Here is a 16,821-nt window from a genome sequence, read left to right as displayed (position 1 = left end):
CCCAAAAATTACCAACCACGTCATAGTCATAGGTTCCAACTTTCCCCTCCGGTGAAGTGGCGCATCGTCAGAAATCGTTTAGCTTCATCACGTTCCTGCTTGTGCACTGTTTTGTCCCGTTTCTACTGTTAACAGTTGACATGGAAGTTTTCTCCTCTTATCAAATGAGATAACTACTTGTGTGGTGAAACTTTTAGGCAATGCCTTGCCGCTTGTCAAATAATTGAGAAGTCACTTGGCAAAAGCAAAGAAAAGCACTAAATTTTCCACCTTTCTTATATACAAGGTAGATATTACAATGCTGCCAAGTTGTACATGCGTAATTTGGTGTATTGCAGAGTGAAAGATATGAACGAAATGCAACTTTTTTACAAAAAAAATTTTGTCATTTTTTATTTTCCCGCAACAACAACAATCTATTCTACTTTTATACTAATCAACACTATGCGGGAGGGGAGCTCAAAAAAGTTTGTACGAGGGTCGGGGGCAAATTATATATCCACAGCCCTTATTTTAGTTCCACAACAAATCTATATTGAAGAACAATTATGCCCTTCAAACTTTGGTGGAAAGGGTGAATTTGGATATTTCAAGCAATTTTGGATCTGGCAATATCACTGTCCAGGTTGAGAGTGAAGCACGGGATCAGACAAGTGTACTACTGCACTTTGTGAAATTTTTAAGAACAACTCTTGTGATGTATTGTGTGAGGATTGAACTCTGACCTAGTACACGGAAGAATTTTAAAGAAGGCTCTTCTTACCTATTGGATTTTCTGTCTAATTGAGAAAGTAGAAATTTGGGCATCAACCTTTTTTTTTCTCTTTTTTTGTCTGGTTGATAAACAAGAAAGTGGCGCATCGGCTATTAATATGTTACTTGTCAACAAAAAATTTTACTTGACCAACTTAGAGTGAGACTACAATGCAACACGAGAAATGATAGAGGCCACATTTTAGTTAACTTTATGAGTTAATTTTATATATACTTATAAAGCATACATTATTCCAGTTATATGTATAACAAATATCTAAACTTTAGATTTTAAATTTTAATTTAAATTAATTATCATGTATCCAGCAATAATAATTTGTAGATTGTTAATGCATAAAAAATTAATTCAAATTTTTATTCACGAAGTTAAAAAAATGAATTGCATTATCCTTAAAACTTAAAGTCAAAAGAAATACCTCTAAAGCGATTCGACACAACCACTAAATCTTGATAGCCAATTAATAAACAACAACCTTAAACACGACCACTAAATCTTGACACCCAATTTATTATCACACTCTTAAGCAAAATGCCAAGTTGCAAAAAGTACTTCCTGTTTCCTTTGTACTGCTTGACTAAAAGTTGATTTAATTGTCGTACACTTTTCCTCACCCTACTCAAACATGTTACCATCTCATGCTATGGTTGAGGTGACGAGTGATCCGATTTGAACGTGAAAGTTTAAAGCGTATAATAGCAATTTTGCAAGCCCCAACGTGAAAAATGATGCATTTTTTCAAGCTTGATAATTTATATACTGTTGGTTCATAAAAAGATCAATTATATTCTTATAAGTAAATTTTTTATATATACTGACAGTATATTAAACAATAAATTCTTATTAATTAAAATGGGCAACTTTTTTGGAAGAGTGAATGTTTCATTTAATTTTATATACACTTTGAGTGAATATATTATCGTAATTAGATGCTTGATAAATACATAAAATTTAAATTTTAAGATATACACACGTATGCTTATGAACATATATAATAGTGATAACATATACACTTACAATATACAGACAATTAATTCCTATAATCGTAGATAAAGATTAAAGTAGTTCATGCAATAATAATTAAAGGTGTGTATGTGTTCACAAACACAAGTTTGAACCATGCTATCGTACAAGGTTTCTTGTAGGTCCTATTTGGCAAGTGAGTTTTTTTTGTGTCTGTCTAAAATTTTACTGTAACTTATTGCAGAAGTTTTTTAAAAAATTTTTGAAGTGTGTTTTTTCTGAATATTTTGAAGTGTATATTTTAAAAATTTTGATAAGTTTTTTGAGATTACCGTAGTTAAAGTTTTTAAAAAACTTATAGCAGATAAACTTGACAAAAAACTTATCTACCAAACAAGGTTGTAATTTTGTTGGTCAAAGCACAAAACCATTCCATAAAAAGGTATAGTACCTGAATATTTTTAATTTGATTTATTTGAAACAGAAGAAAGTAAAAAAAAAAAACATAAAAAAGTAAATTAACGAAACAATTGACAAAGATTAATTTCACCATACCATTTGGTGAGAAAGATCAAACAACCAAAATTACTATCTGAATCTAAAAAATCATAAAAACCAAGACAAACAAATCTGCAATACAATAAGAACCACTAATGCTTATGAAGCACCCACTGACAACAAATCTTGAAGAACAAAAAGGACCAAAGTTGTTATTACGACATAACTATGTAATCGAATTAGACTTTATGCTCTAAGTATAATTATAGATAAGGAGAGAATTTTTGTTACTCCGTCATGGTACATTTTATATAACTAATTGGGCCGGTGCTCAAATATTATAAAGTCTCGATCATTTGTAAAATTCATCTATGGCTTCCGGGAAAAAAAAAAAAAAAAGTTGTTACGACATAACAAACAAAATATGAAAAGCCACATGATGATCCTTTGGTTTTGGGCGACCACAAAAAAATATCCGTACGGATCCGACGTGGCATCCGGTCACGTGCAAGGGGAGCACCATAGTCAATGGGTGGGTACACGTGGTTGGTGGCATAGTCAGCTGCCCTGTTTAATGAGCGTGAGGGCGACGTGTCAACGCGTGGAGTGGAGTTTTCGGATATGGCTTGGGTTTGAGTGGGGGCCCACGGGGGGTCCTGAGATCCTCATGATTTTGACTCTTCTTTTGTTCTTCTTCCTAGCTTTGCTTTTGCTTTCACTTTACCCATCTCACGTTTATGCTTATCCACAACCACAAACCACAACCGGACCGGCGGCTTGGGCCTTGTTTGGATTTCATTTTTCTTCCAAAAAATTTTTTATTTATATTTTTAAATTATTTTTTTATCTCATATAAATTAAATTACTACAACATATATAGAATTAATCTTTACTACATTGAGAGCATATACACTATTTTTTTTAGATGAATAATAATTATACAAAATTTAAAATTTTAACTTTTACGAATGCGCCATGAATCTAACGATAATAGTATATATTCACTGTCAGGAAATATATACAGAGGGGAGAGAAGGGAGGGGATATATATATATATATATATATATATATATAGATTTCTTAAAATCCGAAGATTTAAAGGAATCTAAAATCTTTAAATTTTTATATTTTTATTTTGAATTAATTTTTTATACACTAACTATATATGCACTTTTATTATTGGATGCATGATATATAATCTAAATTTAAATTTTACGTATGTATTGTGGATCCAATTGAAATATTGTATGCACACTCTCATTCACTCACTCACTCAGTGTACATAAAATTTATTCTTTCAGTTTTAGCAAGGGAGACATGAAAGTTTGTCAAGGGCTTGCATGTAAACAGCCCATAGACTTGTTAGGATTGGCGCCCACAACCGATACAAGTCCAACAAAAAAGTGTGGAGAAGACTCGTAGGTTTGAAAGGTATTAGTCCAAGGCTGCATGGCGCTGTTAAAGTTGGGCTAGGATGCAGTAATACTTATCCTTGAATGCAAGATCTCTACTTTGGGCTAAATTCTTTTCAGCAAGTTTGGCTCCATTTGGTGAAAAGTTCAATAATGCGAGATTTCTGCTGGCTGCACCCTTAGCTTCCTTGGTTTTGTTGGGAAAGGAAGTACTCAGCCAACAGTCCAATTATTTACAAGTAGTAACAAGAAAAATGTATGTTTACCTGCAGTGCAGGGACAAAAATCAAAGGCATCACAATTGACGCTGATCTATCTTCCAATTAGGAAATAAGAATCAGTTAAGGCAGCTATTGATTTTTCTAAAGCCCATTGGATGGTCCATTTGATGTCAAAGGTAAGATTTGCAAAGTTTCTCACTAACCATTTTAAGCTTTGGTTGGGAAGTATTGCAGCATACATTGGTGAAAAAGGTTAGAATTCTAGTTTCTACTTACGGCTCGGGAGATATTCAAAGTTCGGACTCGAACCTCTTGACCTCTGGCTTGAGATGGGGAACCAGTGGCTGAGAGCTGACACGACTTGTGCAATGTGCATCCACCGACTCTCACCTTAACTTCCAACCGCCATGAGATTTAATGGGCACCATTCTCCTTCTTTCTGGGATTCGAGTACACTCGTGGTATGGGTTTTAGGCTGACTCCGAAATGGGGTTTCTCAATCCAGCTTTCCTTTTCCACCAAGACATCATCTTGGCCCTCCTCAAATTCACGTGGGTTCTTTTAACTTTGGCTGCAGAGAAAACACGAGTATTTTTTTATTTCCTGTTTTTCCATTTGCTTCTTGTAGTAGCACTTACCTGCTCTTAGTGATAAAGGGTCTATTCTGAAACTGGTTATTCATGGAGCTGAGTATCACGTCGACTAGTATTCTGGATTGCTCCTGTGAAAAACTGGGAATAAGAGTTTTTCCTATGCACACAAAGTTTGCCATTTTTAGTAATCTATTGTCCTTGGTGCAAGATAGTAAAGGAGAAAACGTCTATTATTCAGCGGGTTTATTGGGTCCTTATTGCAGATTTAGAGTAGGTAAGCTTGCAATTTCCACCAAAATTCTTATTGCTGATAAAGTAATCTCAAAACAATTTTAGTGTCGCTTGGGTGCTCGGGGACTGGGGAGTGGTTTCGACAAAATACAATTGTTAGAGAAGGTCGGGTGCTGCAAGATTAGTCAGGCATTTGATGTGGTTTGACGTATATCACAGAGATAATTTGTTGCAAATGACCTGCAAATAAGAAGGATCCAAGAACAGAATGGGAGGCAGCTAGATAATTTGCTTGAAGGTCCAGTTCTTGTTTTTTGTGTTCCTTGTAAGTGTGATGGGCCTGGAAGAGGGTGTAGGTTTCAAGTAAGCGCCTTTGATCATTCTTAGGACTATTCTGGTTGTAGCGTAGACACAAATAGTTCAGGGGAGAAATTTGAGCAGTTCAGGCCCTAGAAGATTAATATGGCGGGGTCATGCTCTTTATTCGTAAATAGTTTCCTATAGGACCTTCATGCCATTTGTGTGCACTGAAATTCTTTAAGGTAGCATACTTCCATTACTACAGTTTTTTGAGGCATTGGATATTTTATTGTATAACATTTTGATCATTGTTTGCTTCCTATTAGTTGTTAAAACTGTTTCCCTTCTTATCAGTTGCTGTGCAATTAACATTACCTCTGGACAAGTATCTTGCTTTTTGTGGGAAAAAAATCTTTCATGAGCGAAGCGGGCAGCAGCCTTGCAACAGCAAGTAATAGTTCCAATGTCACCTTACTAACTTAACTATCAAACCAGTACCCCTTTTGAATTACAATATCAGCAACGTTTTTGTCTTAAGTATTCGAGGAGCGAAAAGCAACATTTAAAAGGGGGAAAAAAATTGGGGCCCAGTTGTATCAAGTTAACTGCAATTTGTTTCTCTGTAATGTTTTCCTATTAGTTCTTTGAAAAATAAGAAGGATTCCATTTCATTTTCATGTCTTTTAATAGCAATTATTTTCTCACTTTTCCTATCATCATAATTTCTGGATGTCCACAGTCAAGACTCATAGTTTCATAGGTGGACAATATTTTGAAGGGAACCGAACGTATCTGGTGATTGATATTGGTCAATCTTGTGCTTCTAAGGCTACGCATAATTTGTTGGGAAATAGTATCTTGTTAGTCATTTTATAAGTACCTTTGGAGTTTTGCACCGTTTTACTAATGAATTTTTAGTCTTTTCACAAGCTCTTGGGAAATTGAATTTGTAGTAGTTGCTATAGACATATAATCATATAAATGTTCATCTTGACAGGAAATCATGTGCAATTTCTGGTTTGAAGTATTTGCATGTGTTGTTTTATCATCTATGTTTGTTATTCTTTCAGGTGGATTTCTAGCCTAGTTGTGTTTAGCTTGCATGAAATTTTACTTGTTCTTGTTTTCTTTTATAACTCTGTCCCACTGCAGAAGTTGTTAAATAGTTCACCTACTCTTAAAATGGTGCAGTTAAAGGCTGGGAGGCCGTTTATGAGTCAGCAAAAATGTCTTCCTTTTCTGTTGCCTACGGCGATACTACAACCTGGTTAAGTGATCCAATGAGAGTCAAGATGTGTTCGTCAGCCACGCAAGCCCGTGAGAATGATAACTCAGAAACAGAAGACATGGAGGTTTCTTTCCCTTTTCAATAATTGCTGAGTTCTCAGCGTAACATACTCAAGTTTCATATTCTCCATTCTTTTCCCTGTCTCCCGACTTTAACTTGTGATGCTTATGTGTAACTGTTCATCCAGGATGCAGTTAGCAGATGGTCCTACCATGGTTCATGCAATATGGCTCACAATGATATCTCAAGCTCGAGAGAGAATAACAATTCAATATATCTTGCAAGTTTACGGAATACTAAAGCATTACATTTTGGTTTACTGATGAAAAATCTTGATGTGTTGGAGGAGACAATTGCAGATTCAGGGGTCCTAAGGTTGGAAGAAGATATTCTGGTGCAATTGGAAAGACTTGGGGCTCTGGAGTTATTCCAGACCTGTCTATGTAGGATGCTTAAGCCCTCAACCTTATATGATCTGTCTGACAAAGCAACTAAGCCTGTTGAAGCATCTCAAATAAATTGCCCAGTGGAAGATGTTGTGGGTAAGAAGGTTGTTCACTCTGTAAAGAAAGAAAAAAGAAAATCAAGAAGAAAGAGGCCATTGGATAAAGGAAATGGTAAATTTATGCAGGAAAAGTACTCAAGTACGCTAGAGGATGCTCAACAGGTTGAATTTTCTCCTGGGAGGAAATCATCCGATTCTAGAAGTAGAAGCCTGAAAATTGCTCGAACTGAGGCAGAAATGTCTCAAGGTGTTAAGGTGGTTTTGTTGTCTTTCACTGATAACTAATTTCTGCTTCTCATATTTCACACAGGCTGAGGACAATATTTTTTACATGCAGTTAGTTTCTGAGCTTGAAAGAATCAGGACAATAGTTGAAGAGAACACTGGACAGGTAGTTGGCATGAGTAACTGGGCAGAAGCTGCTCAAGTTAATATACAGGTGTTGCAGCAACATCTGCAGTTTGGTTGGTATTGTAGGGATGAGCTTCTAAGAAGCACACGTTCTTTAGTTTTATACATTGCTAGAAATTACAGGGGACTGGGAGTTGCCTTTGAAGATTTAGTTCAGGTTGGTAATATGGAGTTTACTGTGTTCAGCTATGTTTTGGTCGTTCCCGCTCTTCTTTATTCCTTTCGTTAAAGTGTTAGTCTGATGATCATCATGAGATAGCTTGTGACAAAAAATTAATCCAGCCTGGCCAAAGTAGGTTCTTCAAACTCCACTTAATTTTCAAAAGTGTGAAATGTGTTTAACCATCTGGCAGAAACTGGCTCTATTTTAGTTATCATGAGCAAATGAGAATCTGATTCAATTTATGTTTGGTATTAATCTAATTGGTAAATTCAGTTCAGCACTATACATTAATAACTGCTTAATTAGCCAATAAATCTTACAAGTTTCTAATGACACAACCGTGACTGAGTTTCGGGATCTCTTATGTGTAGATGGACCAACTAGGTTGCCAAGCCTGTCCAAATTAAAAGTTCTGTTGGTGATGAATTGACATGCATTTGAGATCACAATTTTATGTCTTTTATTCTGAAAAGTCAATATAGTTAAACATTTGGTGTCCCATATGTTCTCATTTAAACTTAATTGTTGCCATTGTGATATAAAGTTTCAAATTAGAATATGGCAAGCTATTGAAAATACAGAAAATGCCCTACTCAAGACATAAGAAAATATGATTGAATTGCTATATGCTTGGTTTTCGGTGCTTCCAATCTGAACCAAGTTTTTCTCCTTGGCACTCTGCTCAATTTTCGAGCTCAGTTTTTATAAATAGTTAGGTAACAACTCAACCGAGTCCAACATTGCTCTGAGATGTGCCTGTCAAGGTTGATTTTGTTCAGAGTAAAAATGCTTTTAGGGTTGAATTGACTTGTGGAGTGGATTGAGGGAATTAAGACATCTTAAGGCTCAGTTGTCCGAGGGTTATGCCGGTTGTCTCTTCTTTTTGAATGAGTCTCATGTTTGGTTCTATAGGATTATAAATAGGTAGCTCCGGCCAAGAGAAGAGATAATAATCCCCTTTCAATGGAGCATGACTCAATTCATGCATGGTTGAGGAAATAAAATAGGATAAGTGATCCATGTACAAAAGTGAATTAAACATGTGATATTGCCAGATCACAATCCTATCAAAACCTCATTCCATGTCCCAAAAGAACCCAAGCAAGCCTGCCTGTTAGTTTAATTGTCTACTCATGTGGTCGATTGAATTAAATTGCAATTGTCTTTCAGCGATGAAAAATGTTTGTCTTGCATTTGGTGTGAAAATAGGAAGAATAATTAGATTGACAGGACACCAAAAAGGAAGTAGTTGCTTCCCCTTAATGATATTTAGTCAAGCATTTCTTCCGGCAGGTATTTGTTTCCAACAGTTTAATTCTAGACACAGTAGTCAGGAATGAGGAGAAAAGTTGTCAATAGTTTGGAGAGAAACTGAGTCTGGTCCTATTAAATTTTATTCTCATTTATATCTTATTCTGTTTATGAAGATTGATTTTCTAGGTTTTAACCATGTTTGTCAGGCTGGAAATCTTGGTGTCCTGCAAGGAGCTCAAAGATTTGATCACACACGGGGATACAAGTTCTCAACCTACGTCCAGTATTGGATAAGGAAATCAATCTCAATGGTGGTAGCACAACATGCAAGAGGAATTAGAATTCCTGTATGTGATTTTAATTTTCGTGAGATCGTCTCTTTTTTTAAAAGTCCATACAAGGAGAAAGAAACCTGAGTTTCCACTTCTTTTATTCTGATCTTCATGCAGTCATCATTGAGCAAGGCAATAAGTCAAATACAGAAAGCTCGAAAGGCCCTGAAGAGCAGCCACGGAAAATATCCGGATGTTAATGAAATTGCAAAGTTCACTGGTCTCTCTACTGCTAAAATTATGTCAGTGAGCAAATGCCTCAGGATTGTTGGTTCGATCGATCAGAAAGTGGGAGACTCTAGCAGTGCAAAACGTTTAGTACGTATGGCATTCTCTATTTTATAGAATCTTCCTTCTTGATGATTATATTTGTTTAGATTACATTTATGACAGGTTTTTAATTTAGTAGCTGTTTGCTTAGTCTCATCAGAAACAGTGCCACTTGGCTTGGCTGTCAGAAAATGGTTGTCCGAGGGATCCTATTGGGGATTTTTTTTTGTTTGGGGGGGGGGGGGGGGGGTTGGGGGTATCTCTAAAAATCATGTTTAGTACTGTCATCAGACAGACAAGGAAGCCCCTATGCTTTTTGGGTACCCCTGAGGAGAAGAAACAAAGCAACTTTTTTTTAGGGCACCATATCTTGGGTGAATTTCCTGGTCTCAAACTATGTATAAAAACATAAAATAGCTTTTTGTGGTTTTTCTGTTGTAAACATCGAACTAAAATTATAATATATATATATATATATATTGTGTGTGTGTTGATATATTATGTAGATTTCTTACAGAGGAAAGCAAGGATGATCTGATTAATTTAGACAACTTTCTTCAGCATGCTTCTTGAAATTTTCATAAATGAATAGCATCTTAGATGTTTTGGTTATTATAAGTATTTTATCCATAGGCTGGAATTAACTAGAGAGTGATGCGCCTGTTTGTCTTTTATAGTCCACAAGAGTTTTTTTTTTCCCCCACAGTTCCCCTACACAGGTTTATGAGGTTAATGGCCTTGGAACTCTTGGTGCAGGAACTCATATCTGATACATCAATGAGAAGCCCAGGAGAAACAGTGGTGAGACAGCACATGCTACAAGGCATGTATGGCCTTATGAAAGACTTAGAGCCACGGGAAAGGCAAGTATTAGTCCTAAGGTTTGGGCTTAGATCTCATCAAAGGAAGTCACTTGAGGAGATTGGGAGGCTGTATTCTGTAAGCAAAGAGTGGGTAAGAAAAATAGAAAGAAGAGCGCTGACAAAACTAAGAAAAAACGATGTCTTTCAAGATTTAAGTCAATATATGAATATGTAGCTGCAGTTATGTCTGAAGTACGCCATTTTATGAGCCAACAAGTTTGGCATTTAGTCACTTGATTCCTGTCAACTTTGTCAAGCTGGTCAGCCATTAGAACTGCACTGAAAAGATTAAGAGGATGTTTCTTCCTCATCAAGTGATCTTTGGTTGGTGTATTCCAACTTCCAAGAGCAGTTGCCAAAATTGAGCAATTTCTGTGTAGTTTGTCTTGTACATGAATATTACAGATACACTTCCCCTGCTTTTTGTTTCTACTATTGTTTTTCATCTCTCTTAGCCCGAAACTGCGAGTTTTCTCCCCCATTCTAACTTGTTTATTCTCTATCTTGTGTATCAATAAGCTTGCCTTGGTATTTCCTTCAGCATTTGTTAAATCGACAGTATGCTTCCTGCTATAACTAATACGTACAATTCTTCAGGAATCAACAAGATTTAGGCTTTTTCTTTTTTCCTCTCCCACCCCCACACCCCTCCCCCCCCCCTTCCTCCATAATCCCTCCTTGCCTCAATCCTAGCAACCAGGTTTGAACCTTGGTTTGTGAAATGGGGCGTGAAGCTGTTGGCCAGGAAATATGCATTAGTAAAATTTAGCAGGCTCCAAAATTGGCTTAGCCCCACCTTGGAACATTCTGTGTTAACGTAGTGTAATTTAATGTCATTGCCCCTTAAAAACCAGACAGAAACTGATATTACTGCTCATTTTCCTTTCTCCACTTGAATGCTGAATTTTCGTTGTGCAATGCATCTTGACATACACCTATTTATTCAATTCTTCGTCTTGATAATCTAAACATTAGTGTAAAGTAATACTGAGTCTTCATATGACATTTATATATACATATTAAGACATTGAATATAACAAAATCTTGATCCAAGGTGAGTTTATACTGAGTACATCACATGATCTTTGGTTCTTAGCTTTGATCAATGTTCCCCTGAAAAAGGAAAGGAAAGAATGACCTTCCCTACTTTCTGGGGTACCCTAGAAATGATTGTTCATTTGGGTGTTGTTGATTCCCTAACTTCCATGACATGCCCTTGGAACTTGTTTGTTCCCATGGCCTTCAGTTCCTTGAGCAGTAGTCCTGCAGGATTTTAGTCGTAAAAAGTGGAGGCCTCGAGGAGGAAAGTAGACGTCAACTTCACATGTACTTATCTATATATGTTTGGAGGACCTAACAAGTAACAACAATCATCATTGAGACCTTATATGCAATCAAGAAGTGTTTCTTTAATCCCTTGAATTTCTCGGTACATTCTTTCCAAAAAGATGCAGAGAATCCCAGGAAGTTAGAAAGGTTGCCAATATTGTACTGCCTAAAAAATTTATAAATTACTATTATACATACATATATATATATATATTCTAAACCGTCATTAACTGGGTGTTGTTAAGCATTTGTCGACAAATTAAGCATGCATGCAGGTACGTGCAAATTAATGCACGAAGCAGACGAAATTAAAAAAGTTGGTAATTGTTACTAACAAGAATGAAATTAAGAAATCTTAAATTTCTTTCTAGTCTTGATTGCTCAAGTTATTGAACTTGAGTAACATCATTCTCTTTAATATACTTGCATGATTAGTTTTATTCATTTTGCCTTCCATTAATAGCAGTGATACATCAATTCAACTCCAATTGATCAGTTACGTGAGAAAAAAGAATCACAAATTGCAAAGTCAATTGCAAACGGAAGTAGGTGCATTTAATCAGTGAATGTAAAGGCAGTACGTGGAGGAACAATTAAGACATGGAAACAAGGTAGACAAAGCAATTAGTGACACCAGTACAATTATTTGGGGTGACAGGTGAAGTTTGCAGTATTGGCTGTAAATGTGCCAAGATTCAACCTCCTAGTATCTGACAAGTAACACCACCACGCTCCTATCAGCTGCAAGAAGAAGCAATGGCTATTGAATCTCAAGCATTCCATGCAGCACTAGAAGCAGCTAGAAAAAAGATTTTGTGTTGTCTAAATTTCAAATTAGTATTTTCCCGACACAGGCGTTAAATGGGCATTTATTTGTACACCTAAATCGTTCTCAATCAATATATTATGTAAAGGTACGTACTCGTAACAACTATCGTCTTACTTTTTATACACTTTTCCTATTTAATTTTGCTTGGTCGAGATATTAATACCTGAACCCTATTTTAACGAATATCCGTGTCAATATGTAGATTATCTTTTAAGTAACTATAAGTTTATTATGTACCACTATAAATATGCTAAGACATGCAACTTTTCATGGCAACTATTTATAGTAGTGGAGATGTTTTAAGGGCCTAAAAGTTTCGTGGTTGGATAGAACCTTATCCTCTAAAAAATAAAGTTGGACTTGGGTTTTAAATTTTTAGTATTAAAGTACGTAGGAAATGAAGAAAAGGAGGACCATGCAGATTTGGCGATTGTCTCCAACAAATGGCCATTGATGTGAGATCTTTTGGCGCGTACTGTCTGGGATTTAGGGGATGGGGCTGTAATTTACGAATTTATTAGCATGCATCCCCATCTGTTGCCAACAAATTCATGTAAGAATTACCCTCGTAGTATTTGATGAATAGTCCTATACTAATCAAATTTAAAATAATTATTTTAAATGAAATGAGAAATCCTGACCCGTTTGGATTGCTATTTTTAGGACTTTTTGTAAAAAAATATATATGTATACTATAATGATTTAATGTATGTGAGGTAAAAAAGTAACTGAGAAACGTATTTACGAAAAACGTAAAAATTTTTCTGTAGAACATCACAATCAACTTATCCCGTCTCGTAGAGTATGAATAATTGTCTATTTTCTTCTTGGATAATTGCATGACAAATAATTGATTGGAGGGGTTTAATGGTCACAATCGGGAGGATCAGTGGTCCAAAACAAAGTACACATTTTTGTTTTCATTAGTACGTGTACACCTTTGTGAATCCCACAATAAACCATTTCCAGGTAAGTTCGTGCTAAAATTCAGGCCGGCCCACTCCATACGGCCTCAAACAGTTAAAGCATTAATTAATTATGTGAAGAAAGAGCAGCTTTTCTTCACTTTCTCCAAAAACTCAGAAACTAGATCAAAAGTCCTTCTCTGCTGGACACATTTCACTGCATTACTTGGTGTAGATCCAACTGAGAAGAAAATACTACATTCCTTTTAGAGAAATAGAATTTTAGGGAGAAGAGTTGGGAAAAATAAAGATACATTAGGATAATATATCTGCAGGTGCCATCAAAATCTTTGAAGTAACCTATTACCTTGTCCAATTTGTACAAGTTTCATGCGGGCCATCCTCTTTAGATATGTTTTTTCTGCTTTTTTTTTTTCTTTTCTTTAGATAATCCTTGTTAGTTGTATATCCCACATTGATATTCCAAGAATTTCTAGCCATATATATAAATATATATATTTCTATGAAAGATATTAGGCCACTCAACTCATACCTAATTGATTTTGAGATGAGAGTCCAAGTCATTTAACATGGTATTGGAGCAGGGCCTTGGGTTTGTTTGTTACCCATTTATTTCACCCGTGACTTGGGATTTCTTGTGTTGGCTTAAACCCATTTGTCAAGTCACATTTGCGAGGGCTGTTCAACAAACCGAGCTGTTCGGTAGCTCGATTCATTTCGACTCGTTCGTGTTCGTGAAAGACTCGTTCGAAATTTTAAACGAACCAAGTTCGAACGAATTTTTTTGTTCGATTAATAATTGAGCGAACATGAGTATAGTCGCGAGTTTTAATGAACGTTCGTGAACACGAGCATGTTCGTGAGTTTTAACGAATGTTCGCGAACATGGGCATAATTATCATTTGACAAATTTGAAGATTAATTTTATGGCTGAACTTTTATATTTGGAGGGCAAATTGCTTTGTTTTATTTGTTGTTTTTATGTTAATGTTAGTTATATAGTTAATAAATAATAGAATTTAGTCACTTAGTGCTTTAATTGTTTTTGAGAATGATGAATGATTTGCATGACATATTTAAGGCTTAAAATAATTTGGATTCGAGCATTTCAAGCATGTTTGCGAACGGCTCGTTTATGTTAAACGAGCTGAACACGAATACAAACTTTGCTTAACGAGCCGAACACAAACACATGTTTGGAGTTCGAAAATTAACGTACGAACACGAACGTTGATCGAATGGCTTAACGAACAGAGTTCAAACATGAGATACTCGATTCGATTCGACTTGTTTATAGCTTTACGTGTTAGTTGTATATCCTACATTGATATTCTAAGGATTTCCAACCATATATATATATATATATAAAAGATGTTGGGCCATTTCACTCATAGCCAATTGGTTTTGTGACTTTGTCAAAGTCACAAAATAGAAAGAATCATTTGGCAAATAATCAAATTATCTAGTCACTGGTTTTGTTTTGGAAGGTTTCAATGTTGTTGATAATTTTGTTTTCATACGCATAAAAATGTCGAAAGTGATGGCAACCTTACACTGGAATAAATTTTTATGTACAAAGTCACATACCTTTTGTCCGTTTTGTTACCCTATGAAATGTAGGATGCCAAAGTCAATAATGGTTGCCAATGGGATATGGGCACTTTATTTGCTGGAAGATTTGGTTTTTACTCGTTAGAGCTAAATGCCATTTGGTGTTAGTGTAAAAGCCTAAGAGATTTGCTCTTCAAATTTGGACCACATACATGAAAGAGAGTTTGTTTTGGACCAAATAAGCTTTAGGTGCACTAGTCTATATTGTTATTCATTTCTGCTTTTGAATTTTTGAACTCCTATTCAATGCTAACAAGTGATTTAGGTTAGTCAACACACATGTTTTTGAAAACTAAACCCGCAAAGCCAACTGTAGGGGCCAAGCATATAAACTAGGACTTCTTGATGTACTCTTATCCTTCACTTCAAAGATAAGATATAAACGGGGCCTTATCCGTAACAAATATTTTAAGGAAATTCGACGGTCCAAAACTAAGGTATAGTTACTTTCACATAATTCTACACTTAGTTTAATGTTTTTAACCGTTTATATGCAACTAATAGTATGATACTTTTTTTTTTTTTTTATTAAATGAGTGGTTTTGAATATAGTATATTTCATTTACACTCCCTTCCACTTTATAACCTAACCCAAATTTCTTCCAACAGTCTTTCAAAACAATTATAGTCATTAGTAGGGTTGCAAACGAGTCAAATTACTTGCGAGCCTCTTGTGAGTTAGCTTGATCAAAATCCAATTTGAGTTTGGTCAACATCAAACTGGAGTCGAGTTCGAGCACAGAAAAACTTAGTTCATTAGTTCGCGAGTCGCTCGATTATATTAAGATATATATATTAATAATAATAAAATTACATATATATATCTAATGTTTTATTATTTGTTAAGAAAAAAAATACTATTTTATTTATTATTTTAAAAATAAAATAAAATAATAATAATTATTATTTTTTTAAAACATGAGTGGGCTCGAGTTCCAACTTGGCTTGGCTCAAATTTACTGTCAAATTCGAACTCGAGTTTTACATTGAGAGATCGATGAGCTCAAATTTGGTAAAATTGAGTCGAGGCTTAACTCGATTAGACCAAAAACTTGATTTGTTTCGATTCATTTGCAATTTTTATCACTAGCATACAGGAGACACCCAATGTATGTGCAATTTAGAAATAAATTATTTTTTGTATGAACTTATTTTACATATATATATTTTTTTAATTAATGAACATGATTTTGCTCTTTTAAGATTTTTTCTTTTAAGAGTATAATTATGTTGTGTGTTTATGAGTAGTTATAATGAAAATAAGTTTGTTTGAAAAGCTATGCTTTGGTACTTATAATGAAATAAGTTGTGATCATGATAAAATTTAGATCGTACGAGGCCAAAAATGAAAGTTCAAAAAGTGACAAAAAAACATTTACATCAAAACTCGAGGCTTTGTTTGGATAGAGCATTATTCCAAATAATTATTTGGAATAATTATTATAGCATTTTTTGTGATATGATGTATGTGAGATAAAAAAATAAATTGAAAAATGTGTTTGTAATGCAACTGAAAAGTTTTTTTGAAAAAATTTGCTATCCAAACCTTAGGTCAAGTTTCCTGCTTTATATATCGTAAGTATAGATATCTATGATATTAGAAAATTAACTACATATGGTATATGTCGAGGCGAGTACCTGTAAATTGAGTCATATCAACCCTTTTTGCGAAGGCCTATCATCTTCTTTATATCGCGATCTGACATAGTGGGTGGCATTGTCAACAAGATCAAGCCAGATCATTTTGTGATATCCTTTGATAATTTTACTTTCTCAACATTTTCCTCTTGAGGGATTCTGCATTTATACATAGAATTTCAATTTTGAAAAATGGTTGTTAATTAATATTTTAGACAACCTTGTTTGGACAGCAAAATTGCTATATTTTTTGTAAACATATTTTCCAATCGCCTTTTCACCTCACATATATCAAATCGTTACTGTAATTTTTCTACAAAAAAATCCAGAAAAATGCATTCCAAACAAGGCCACATCGTGACTTAAAATTAAGTTAATAATTATAAGAAAGGCTTGCATCAATGAGTTCCTT

At 34.9% G+C, this 16,821-nt stretch overlaps 1 protein-coding gene across 4 annotated transcripts; it reads left to right on the top strand.

Moving 5' to 3' along the window:
- The first annotated feature begins 4,040 nt into the window (after positions 1-4,040).
- LOC113705260 (RNA polymerase sigma factor sigC-like) lies at positions 4,041-10,437 on the top strand. Of its 4 annotated transcripts, none has more exons than XM_072063660.1 (7): positions 4,041-4,417; positions 6,182-6,342; positions 6,466-7,038; positions 7,121-7,351; positions 8,818-8,958; positions 9,061-9,261; positions 9,970-10,437. In XM_072063660.1, exons 1-7 carry the CDS (start codon positions 4,330-4,332, stop codon positions 10,249-10,251), a joined length of 1,677 nt encoding a protein of 558 aa, XP_071919761.1. In that variant the 5' UTR covers positions 4,041-4,329; the 3' UTR covers positions 10,252-10,437. The 4 variants fall into 4 exon arrangements, with proteins under 4 accessions (XP_071919761.1, XP_071919760.1, XP_071919763.1 ...); XM_072063659.1 differs by having other exon boundaries at positions 4,343-4,733; XM_072063662.1 differs by having other exon boundaries at positions 4,343-4,733; positions 9,061-9,265; positions 9,970-10,200.
- Positions 10,438-16,821: the final 6,384 nt, after the last annotated feature.

The sequence above is a fragment of the Coffea arabica genome, chromosome 8c, assembly GCF_036785885.1.
Source record: "Coffea arabica cultivar ET-39 chromosome 8c, Coffea Arabica ET-39 HiFi, whole genome shotgun sequence".
Classification (NCBI taxonomy): domain Eukaryota; kingdom Viridiplantae; phylum Streptophyta; class Magnoliopsida; order Gentianales; family Rubiaceae; genus Coffea; species Coffea arabica.
This window is presented reverse-complemented; position numbering and strand designations above follow the sequence as displayed.

Excerpts from the sequence above, each read along its gene's own strand:
- LOC113705260 (XM_072063659.1), top strand. The coding sequence starts at position 4,547 with ATGGAGCTGAGTATCACGTCGACTAGTATTCTGGATTGCTCCTGTGAA. Across the intron at positions 6,343-6,465 it reads CAGAAACAGAAGACATGGAG|GATGCAGTTAGCAGATGGTC; the intron begins GTTTCTTTCCCT and ends CTGTTCATCCAG. Across the intron at positions 7,039-7,120 it reads AAATGTCTCAAGGTGTTAAG|TTAGTTTCTGAGCTTGAAAG; the intron begins GTGGTTTTGTTG and ends TTTTACATGCAG.